At 34.7% G+C, this 12,162-nt stretch overlaps 1 protein-coding gene across 1 annotated transcript in view; it reads left to right on the forward strand.

Moving 5' to 3' along the window:
- The window catches only part of LOC144359590 (neuronal acetylcholine receptor subunit alpha-10-like), a 53,383-nt gene extending 41,684 nt beyond the window's left edge, over positions 1-11,699 (forward strand). The window contains exons 2-6 of the mRNA XM_085498743.1: positions 8,575-8,720; positions 9,468-9,512; positions 10,035-10,144; positions 10,363-10,898; positions 11,245-11,699. Coding sequence (XP_085354869.1) covers positions 8,575-8,720; positions 9,468-9,512; positions 10,035-10,144; positions 10,363-10,898; positions 11,245-11,699 — 1,292 coding nt within the window. The remainder of the gene's footprint in view (positions 1-8,574; positions 8,721-9,467; positions 9,513-10,034; positions 10,145-10,362; positions 10,899-11,244) is intronic.
- Positions 11,700-12,162: the final 463 nt, after the last annotated feature.

Genomic DNA, 12,162 nt, shown 5'->3' on the forward strand with positions numbered 1-12,162 from the left:
GTGTAATCCCCTTCTTCACTATTCATATAACACATGAATGTGTAATCCCCTTCTTCACTATCCATATAACATATGAATGTGTAATCTCCTTCTTCACTATTCATATAACACATGAATGTGTAATCCCCTTCTTCACTATTCATATAACACATGAATGTGTAATCCCCTTCTTCACTATCCATTTAACATATGAATGTGTAATCACCTTCTTCAGTATTCATACTACACATGAATGTATAATCCCCTTCTTCACTATCCATACAACACATGAATGTGTAATCCCCTTCTTCACTATGCATATAACATATGAATGTGTAATCACCTTCTTCAGTATTCATACTACACATGAATGTGTAATCCCCTTCTTCACTATCCATATAACACATGAATGTGTAATCCCCTTCTTCACTATCCATATAACATATGAATGTGTAATCCCCTTCTTCACTATCCATATAACATATGAATGTGTAATCCCCTTCTTCACTATCCATATAACACATGAATGTGTAATCCCCTTCGTCACTATCCATATAACACATGAATGTGTAATCCCCCTTTTCACTATTCATATAACATATGAATGTGTAATCTCCTTCTTTACTATTCATATAAACATGAATGTGTAATCTCCTTCTTCACTATTCATACTACACATGTATGTGTAATCCCCTTCTTCACTATTCATTTAACACATGAATGTGTAATCCCCTTCTTCACTATCCATATAAGACATGAATGTGTAATCCCCTTCTTCACTATTCATATAACATATGAATGTGTAATCTCCTTCTTCACTATTCATATAAACATGAATGTGTAATCTCCTTCTTCACTATTCATACTACACATGAATGTGTAATGCCCTTCTTCACTATCCATATAACACATGAATGTGTAATCCCCTTCTTCAATAGTCATATAACACATGAATGTGTAATCCCTTTCTTCACTATCCATATAACACATGAATGTGTAATCCCCTTCTTCACTATCCATATAACACATGAATGTGTAATCCCCTTCTTCACTATCCATATAACACATGAATGTGTAATCCCCTTCTTCACTATCCATATAACACATGAATGTGTAATCCCCTTCTTCACTATTCATATAACATAAGAATGTGTAATCTCCTTCTTCATTATTCATATAAACATGAATGTGTAATCTCCTTCTTCACTATTCATACTACACATGAATGTGTAATCCCCTTCTTCACTATCCATATAACACATGAATGTGTAATCCTCTTCTTCAGTATTCATATAACACATGAATGTGTAATCCCTTTCTTCACTATCCTTATAACACATGAATGTGTAATCCCTTCTTCACAATCCATATAACACATGAATGTGTAACCCCCTTCTTCACTATCCATATAACACATGAATGTGTAATCCCCTTCTTCACTATCCATATAACACATGAATGTGTAATCCCCTTCTTCACTATTCATATAACACATGCATGTGTAATCCCCTTCTTCACTATTCATATAACACATGAATGTGTAATCCCCTTCTTCACTATTCATATAACACGTGAACGTGTAATCCCCTTCTTCACTATCCATATAACACTTGAATGTGTAATCTCCTTCTTCACTATCCATATAACACTTGAATGTGTAATCCCCTTCTTCACTATCCATATAACACGTGAATGTGTAATTCCCTTCTTCACTATTCATATAACACATGAATGTGTAATCCCCTTCTTCACTATCCATATAACACATGAATGTGTATTCCCCTTCTTCACTATTCATATAACACGTGAACGTGTAATCCCCTTCTTCACTATCCATATAACACATGAATGTGTAATCACCTTCTTCACTATCCATATAACATATGAATGTGCAATCCCCTTCTTCACTATCCATATAACACATGAATGTGTAATCACCTTCTTCACTATCCATATAACACATGAATGTGTAATCCCCTTCTTCACTATTCATATAACACATGAATGTGTAATCACCTTCTTCAGTATTAATACTACACATGAATGTGTAATCTCCTTCTTCACTATCCATATAACATATGAATGTGTAATCCCCTTCTTCTCTATCCATATAACACATGAATGTGTAATCCCCTTCTTCACTATCCATATAACACATGAATGTGTAATCCCCTTCTTCACTATCCATATAACACATGAATGTGTAATCCCCTTCTTCACTATCCATATAACATATTAATGTGTAATCCCCTTCTTCACTATCCATATAACACTTGAATGTGTAATCTCCTTCTTCTCTATTCATATAACACATGAATGTGTAATCCCCTTCTTCACTATCCATATAACATATGAATGTGTAATCCCCTTCTTCACTATCAATATAACACATGAATGTATAATCACCTTCTTCAGTATTCATACTACACATGAATGTGTAATCCCCTTCTTCACTATTCATATAACACATGCATGTGTAATCCCCTTCTTCACTATCCATATAACACATGAATGTGTAATCCCCTTCTTCACTATCCATATAACATATGAATGTGTAATCCCCTTCTTCTCTATCCATATAACATATGAATGTGTAATCCCCTTCTTCACTATCCATATAACACTTGAATGTGTAATCCCCTTCTTCACTATCCATATAACACATGCATGTGTAATCCCGTTCTTCACTATCCATATAACACATGAATGTGTAATCCCCTTCTTCACTATCCATATAACACATGCATGTGTAATCCCGTTCTTCACTATCCATATAACACTTGAATGTGTAATCCCCTTCTTCACTATCCATATAATACATGCATGTGTAATCCCCTTCTTCACTATCCATATAACACATGAATGTGTAATCCCCTTCTTCACTATCCATATAACACATGAATGTGTAATCCCCTTCTTCACTATCCATATAACACATGAATGTGTAATCCCCTTCTTCACTATCCATATAACACTTGAATGTGTAATCCCCTTCTTCACTATCCATATAACATATGAATGTGTAATCCCCTTCTTCTCTATCCATATAACATATGAATGTGTAATCCCCTTCTTCACTATCCATATAACACTTGAATGTGTAATCCCCTTCTTCACTATCCATATAACACATGCATGTGTAATCCCCTTCTTCACTATCCATATAACACATGAATGTGTAATCCCCTTCTTCACTATCCATATAACACATGAATGTGTAATCCCCTTCTTCACTATCCATATAACACTTGAATGTGTAATCCCCTTCTTCACTATTCATATAACACATGAATGTGTAATCCCCTTCTTCACTATCCATATAACATATGAATGTGTAATCCCCTTCTTCACTATCCATATAACATATGAATGTGTAATCCCCTTCTTCACTATCCATATAACACATGAATGTGTAATCCCCTTCTTCACTATCCATATAACACATGAATGTGTAATCACCTTCTTCACTATCCATATAACACATGAATGTGTAATCTCCTTCTTCACTATTCATATAACACATGCATGTGTAATCTCCTTCTTCACTATTCATATAACACATGAATGTGTAATCCCCTTCTTCACTATCCATATAACATATGAATGTGTAATCCCCTTCTTCACTATCCATATAACATATGAATGTGTAATCCCCTTCTTCACTATCCATATAACACATGAATGTGTAATCCCCTTCTTCACTATCCATATAACATATGAATGTGTAATCCCCTTCTTCACTATCCATATAACACATGAATGTGTAATCCCCTTCTTCACTATCCATATAACACATGAATGTGTAATCACCTTCTTCACTATCCATATAACACATGAATTTGTGATCCCCTTCTTCAATATTCATACTACATATGAATGTGTAATCTCCTTCTTTAATATTCATACTACATATGACTGCGTTCTAACAATTACCTGAGCTCGTTTAGCGTTTTCAGAATCAAATGTTTCCACAAGCCTTGTATTTTCATCTGTCAAACTATATCGGTGTGATGGAATTATGCGTGTTATAAATGCGTGATTGTAAATCTTAAAATGGGTCTTGTGGTGTATCAATCATGTTACACTCCAAACTATTAATGACGCAAACTCATATAACGTGAAGATGGATGAAGTTTTATATTGTACAAGGGAAGCACTTTTTGCCAAGCCTTGAAATTTATCGAGATTCCGTGTTAGGTGCTTACACGTACAGTCTGGTGGCTGATACCAACAGTTTTGCATGTTGCAAATCACCTCGAGTTCGTCACGGAAACACAGAGACTGACTTTCAAATCCACGTCACGTTTGTTCTAAGTGAAATCAATACTTACAATTCCTTCCTGGCAGCCATTAGCAGGAAATATCAATGATTGCGTCGACATGTGTATGCCAATGTTAAATATCAATCAATGAATTGTGGTCATCACAACATTAAAACATAGCTCCAAGTTCCTGCGTGTTTATTACCTTTTAATCATTGAATTCCGATTAACAAAATACTATAACAATGTGACCATACGTTGAATTCTGTAAAATTAATATTTCTAACTCGAATTAACAGAACGCCGCTGACAAGGTTTGCAAACTGTATCATGTTACGTGCATAGTTCATAAAACTGACGTCACTTGACACAACATCAATCATGGATAAAGCATTTGTTTTGGTGCTTGGGAGATGTAAACAATGCCAACAACTCTGCTCGACCACAATACAGTGCTGAATAATGACTCTAGCCTGACAAACATCATTTGAACATTTTTCGTTTTCCCTGTTAAAAAATGGAATCGTCTACCCCTACCGGAAACGTGTATATTGATGACACACTCCTACGTCATTACATTACTTTCACATTGCCTCAATCACATTGACGCAATTGTGATGCGTCGTACAGTATTTCTCACGCTCTCTACTAGTTACTTGTGAATCACAGGAGCATGTCAGATACTCCTAGTGTGTAATTCAATAGTATAGATGACTGTTTCAATATACTAACCACATGAATATATATATTTATTGTTAAGCTTTTTTTTTTTGTTGTTGACTACGTTATGCTGGTATGTGATGGGCGTGGCGTAGATTCGAGAACGTTATTTTTATATTCAAATTAATAACATCGAAATATCCAAGCATGAGACGATGATGTTTTCGAGGAATATAACCCACTATATTACCATGCTTATTCCTCCAGCAAAAAATTCACGTTTAATTATGTTTTTCGTTTTCTTTTTTCACAAACCGGTTTTGTTTTACCTCATCCTTGTCTGAAAATGTTAGCGCTTTAATATAATTGGGACACATAACATAGGTCATTGTTTGAATGCCTAATTTGCATATTTTATTTACGTCTTTGAGTTGCAACTTTTATATACCCAAACTCGTAGTTATCAGCACGCCCAATATCGATGTCAATTCAATCCCATATTTTCTGCTAACATTGTCATCAAGACAGTAATTGTTTTTATCGGAAATAGTGTATATCCATCAGCCAAAATGTTAATTATACGACATAGGGACGAATGGAATAAGAGGGCTGGCTTTGCTTTAACGTATATGAGAGAAATATAAAATGTATTATAAATGTAAAAGTACATCCGGGGCATGTAAGAGATTTAGAACCGTTGTTTTAAGACCAGCTAATATATGGCAATACGCCAAACTATTGTACACCAATGTTGAAGGCAGAGCGACAGAAAGAAAGTGCCACCAATCGTCTTCAATTAAAGAATCACTACGGATGATTTATTGGGAAAACTGAAAACCAAGCCCTGATATATAAAAGTACAACTGTGTTTGACGTGTTGCAGTATAAAAGTAGTTAAGATGAAAACAATTAGGGAATAGTTTTAACTAAATACTCACCAGATTCAATCATAACGAATATTGTTTCAGTAAGCTGGAAAATACAATAGAGTGCTGATTACCATCAAATACTGTATATAAAAACTTTGTTTAGACCAGAAGCAGTCATCCTGTCACTTTGAGATCTCACGTAATACGTGACAGGCGATGACCAAACGTCTGCCGCAAAAAATGAATGATTTGAATTTCTGAACTTGAGGGGAATATCGCGTTGAGTCAATCAAATCCTACGCTGTGTTTTGATACCAATATTTGTTTGTCCTGTTCGATTCCACGCATTATGCGAGATCTCACAATGAACGTAATATATTTTATTCATTCTTCATGGGAGAAGGGGGGGGGGTCCTGCTCAATTTATAATGTGTAAAATATATAACAGTCACTGGCAGCTAGGCTAAAAAAATATGATGTAATGCTAGTGTGGTACAGGATTTGTAAAACATTCAACAGAAAAATGTTAACTGTATCAACTGTAACTGTATTTTTTATTGTCATTTTCTGCCTATTGTTATCTATTATCCATGAATCGATGAAAGAGCCAAATTGAATATGTATACACATAACTATATGGCAGCATTGTTTTCCGGGCACTGCTTTTATATTTCACTATTGGTTTTTTGTTTTTTGCTCGGTAGATTTCATTAATTTTACCACTAACATTATCCAACATTCATTTAATCAGAAAGATGTTCATTATATAATTATTTTAGTTAATGTCTATTAGGTTTTCATGTACGAAACTATTACTATTTCGCTCAAAAAGATTCAGTTATGGCAGTCTGGAATATCTTGTGCATGCAGTTAATCGAAGTACGTCATATCGACTTGAACTATGCTGTTTGTTGTGTTGGATCTCAAACATCATCGCCATACATTACTCACAAATCGCTTGTAACTTATTTTAATGCTTGCATAGAAGCCCTTATATCGCTGCGTTATTGTGTCTGCGCCTCTAATACAAACCTACAATAACAACAGCCGCAGACTGAAAAAAAAATTGCTGGGCTGGGTTTCTTTTTATGAGTATCAATAACAAAGTAAAATCGTTTTTTTTTTTTTTTGGGGGGGGGGGGGGTTCAGCTTAATTGACTATTAATGTGAAATGTAATTAATGTAAACATGTTGTTTTTCGTTTTGATGCGGCCATGTATGTCTGAACCAAGGTGTGGGGTCAAAAAGTGTTTTTCTTTCACAGTTTACACAGGGAATTAAAGAGTGTGCGCAACAAGTCCGGCACGGCGACACTGCTCTTTCCTCTTAAACTCCGTTGCTATGACAATATTAAGTCTTCACTTGATCAAGACAAATATTTGTCCTGCATCCATGTTTTAAAATTTAGGGCTGCGCTGTCAAGTTTACGTTGTTCTTCTCACAATTTACGGGTTGAAAAAAGAACACATGAACATGTCCTATTATTGATAATAGATTTTGTGTATACTGTGTTGAACGCAATCAATTTTATGAGGACGAATATCATTTTATGGCTATTTGGACTAACTCCACAATTTGAACCAGTTATCTATATTGTTTTAATATGCATGCAAAACAGAGCTAGCTTGAATTTATTTCATCGTTACCATTGTTACCACTGATTGAAAAAAAAGAATTTTCAATGTTCTTATATATATATATATATATATATATATATATATATATATATATATATATATATATATATATATATATATATATATATATATATATATATATATATATATATATACTAATTAATTGAAGATTGACGCTTGCAGAAATTATATAACAATATATATATGAATATAACAACTCACAGTTGTTGATGCATTGGACTCATCAGCGAATTTTACTTTGGTTTGAACACAAAAAAACCTACTCTGGATGTGTGTGTCACGGACAATAAGAAGGCCGAATATATTGAGCGAGATCCACTCACTCACAAATTGAGTTTTAGCGAAACCTTGATTAAGGTCTGTATCTGGTCTAGTTTACGTCAGATTGGCGCAATAAATTGCCATTTTGAAAGTCGTTCAGCCTTTTTACGTGGTCCTGAGCATTGAATACAGTTTAGATGGCAAAATGCTATATATGTCCTCACTCGGCCTCATAACTTATATATAAAAATCAAAAGCAAAAAACACTCATAATAAATGTTGGGAACTGTCGCCCTGCTCAAAAATATTAAAACAAAACAATGCAATTTTAAATGGGATGCGGTATGTTATGAGAGACGTTGATACCATGTTCCTGTTGTTTGACGGGAATAATGCTTAGCCTATCTTTTACCCTCGGTAGCACCTTTTGACACAGATAGATTCCAGAAGTAACATAATTTATGTGAAAGTATCGACCACTGATGACGATAAAAATAAAGACCCAACTCACATTCTAGTAATTTTTGCAAAGTACATAATATTTACTATTAGCGTGTGTAAGATATATCTTGAGTCTATACATCAGTATATACATACATATACGTTACAATCCAATGTAGATATCAACTCTTTAATTCACCGTCACCGGTTTATCTCACCCCTCACGCAAATATTAACACACTCAATAACAAGTGAACGTCCCGATATAGACGCATAGAGAATCCCTTTGCTACTCAATTTCTACTAGTCATGCTCGCTTCTGGGGTGTCTTTCCGATACAGTTGCACATGCAAGAAAAATATCATTCCCGGTTAACATACCCGTGAGAAACAGTGCTATTCACATGTACAAGTAATGTGTTTAATCCCATTCCTTTCGTTCTAGAATCTAGTGATGCTGGTGTCGACAGCCAAGCTATTCTAATCGATGCTCTTTTAAGCAACTATTCCAAATACACTCGACCAGTGATAAACGCAACAACTATAACAGTTGTGTCCCACCGTTTGCAGCCTATTCAAATACTAGATGTGGTGAGTAGACAAGTTCACAATTGTAAAACTATCCTATATTACTCTGTGGTTTATGTATTATGAGAGGAGCCAACATACGGTCTGTACCCCTACTCTACACTGGGAACTAGATCCACCTTAGGGATCATCTTGTGTGGGTCTCAGCTCTAGTTCCCTTGACTGGCAACCAGTTCTCAGGGCAAATTTTATTTTGTGGTCACACAGCATCGATGCTAGCTTTTTCATCTGTTACTTCAAATGTTACTTGGCCAGAAGAAATCAAATAGATAGAAAATCAGTGATTCGTCTCAAATAACCAGGTCAAGGTGTTGTCAAAACAACGACAGCATGCTCAGATCAGTATGCCCGGGGAACCAAATAGATAGAAAAATAAGGTCACGGTGTTGTGAAAATAACGATAAGCATGTTTGTTTCAGTATGCCTCGGGAAATGAAATAAAATAGTAAAAAAAAAAAACTTGACTCGTCTCAAATAACCAGGACACGGTGTTATGAAAATAACAATAAGCATGCTTATTTCAGTATGCCCGAGGAAATGTAATACAATAATAAAAAACAGTGACTCGTCAAAAATAAGCAGGTCAAGGTAACCCTGGGAAATGAAATATGTTCTGGTTGTTCACCAAATGTCCAGTTGCATGTTCAGCAGTGAGCTATAGTGAATGTCATATGTAAACTTTTGTTGGTTATATATGCATGATTGTGTGTGTTGACAAAACAAAATTATTACGCATTATATTTACTTCAGGATGAGAAGAATCAAATCATATCACTGAAGGTTTGGTTGATACTGGTAAGTTCAGACAATGCAATTATTTTCAAAGAAGCTTATCTATAACAAGACAATATATTCTTTTATTATTTGTAGTTTAAACACAAAACAAGTCTGTACCTAAACAAACATCAAATAACAAACAAGAACTATTTTCGAGAAGACTTCACCAATCTATATGACATTAACATTTATCGGCGACGTAATGTTGATTGTGTTGGTGTATCATTCGTGTATTTCGCATATTAATATAGCTAGCATCATTCACAACATTCCTGGATTTTTTTTAATACACGGATAGTTTGTTCATTTGATAACATAATTGGTAATAAGAATTTGACTTGATAGTATGGTACGCTCGACAATATATAGTTTATTGTCAGATGACTAATATTCATATCTTTCAACCAAATTCAGCAAAGTAGCTGTATTTTGTACTGACGATTGTTTGGCAATGATGCTTCTACGTATAACAAAGTTATCCTCCAATGTTGTGTTATTATTATATTATTATACATAACTTACATAAAATTACATTCTTAGAGGTGGTATGACGAATTCCTTACATGGAATCCATCTGACTTTGGAGGCATTACCGTGGTCAACATCCCAATTGAATTGGTTTGGCAACCAGACATATACTTGTATGGAAGGTAATAAAAAGTAATTCTCATTAAATGGAACAATTATTATTTCACCATGTACATGGTTTATTTTAAAATGTTTATGTGTTCCAAATTTTAATTTCTATTTTTGCTCAGATAATTTTATAACCTTTTCAAGTTTGTCTGCAAGGTAACAATTAAATTAATCAATATTTTTCCGACATGCTGTAAATATATATATGACATATATGTTTTGTTATTTGTAGTGTATCGGAAGTGTTCAACAGGCATCTTGACACCGATGTCTCAATATACTCTGATGGCTTAGTACGTGCACCTCAACCTTACATTTACAAAGCAACATGTGAAATAGATGCTACGTTTTTCCCGTTTGACCAACAGAAATGTTCACTCAAGTTTGGATCCTGGACGTACGATGGATTCCATATTGATCTTGATATTTCCCCAAATTCAGGCAGACTCAACAATTACATTCTCAATGGCGAGTGGCATCTCGTTAAAATTCCTATTGTTAAACACGTGGTGTTCTACGTTTGTTGCGTTGAGCCCTACCCTGATATCACATACACATTGATCATTCAACGTCGGCCTCGATTCTACATATATACACTAGTTATACCCGTTATTCTCCTGTTCATACTAGTCCTGGTTGGCTTCTACCTACCGTCTAACTGTGGTGAAAGAATTACGCTCTTCGTTACAAGTATGCTGGCACTCATAGTATTCCTTACTTTAGTAGGTGAATACATGCCACCGACATCGGATTCAACACCGTACTTACGTAAGTATACCGCTTTGAGAACAACTTGATAACACTTTTTGCATTCTAATAAGTTACACAGATGTATTCTATGATGTTATGAATTATTGCCTACAATGTTTCAGATTATACTACAATAAAGTGTAAATTAGTGTCACAATCGTGATGGATTGAATGTAAGCCGAAATAGTTTTAGCATGCACATGGTAGTCGAATGAAAAAAGGTCATTTTAATCGCCTGTTTTGCCAGTTACATTCAATTCACCAATGACACCTCTTCTCTAATGGTTGATTACCATGTATGTTGATTACGGAACACATTTTGCAGAAATAAAATATTAATGTTATTATTATTTGGGTTTAACAGAGCGCTACCTGTTATGCCTGATTGGCTTTGTAGCACTAGGATCGACCACGACAGCAATAAACATCAGCATGCACTTCCAAGCGCCTGGATGTCCGCCAATTCCTCAATGGTTGCAAAATGTGGTGTTCAATCACTTGGCTGTGATTGTGTGCATGCACAGTAGAGCGAAGTCCTATTTGATGCAGAATGAATATGAACTTGAACAGCGCAGTGGGCAGTCTAAGGAAAGGACAAGTCGGGATACAAACGACTATAACAACGATGATTGTGAAACTTCAGCAATTCTACCAAGGAACAATATATTATATAGTTATCGTATCCAGGGCTGGCAATTATTAGCACAAATTCTGGATAGAATATGTTTGATATTCTTTCTCTTGACCTTCATTGGTATTACTGTGGGTCTGTTGGTATTCCTGACTTCACAAAAGAAGGGCGTGACACATGTTCACTAATAACAAATCATCTGAATGCACCAATATATTGATTAAGTTGATTATCACACTAAGAGATACTTACATTGCTTTTAATTTACCGAAAGAAAAACGTGAGACAATATCATTTTATGGTTCGAAATAAGTTGTTGCTACGTTACCAGCAAATATATCCACGACGATATATATTATACCGTTACCCAGAGACTATGGTTCTTGAAAACAAGTATTATCTTATATACCAAGCAGATTTCACCCTGTATATCATACATCTCTCGACATGATACCCTAGCAGTATAAACGTAAAATTATGTTAAGGTTAGAAATTCAATACTAGTATAATCTATCAGTTTAATGAAAACTGTTTATAAAACATTCATTATGTTTAATATTTTGCCGAGAATACTATCTGATCTCAGATAAAAAACTGGAGCAATGCTGGTTCTAGAAAACCTAGACTGGCAAAGTCTGGACTTCTTTTTTG

This window comes from Saccoglossus kowalevskii, chromosome 5 (genome assembly GCF_978046115.1).
Source record: "Saccoglossus kowalevskii chromosome 5, keSacKowa6.1, whole genome shotgun sequence".
Taxonomy (NCBI): domain Eukaryota; kingdom Metazoa; phylum Hemichordata; class Enteropneusta; family Harrimaniidae; genus Saccoglossus; species Saccoglossus kowalevskii.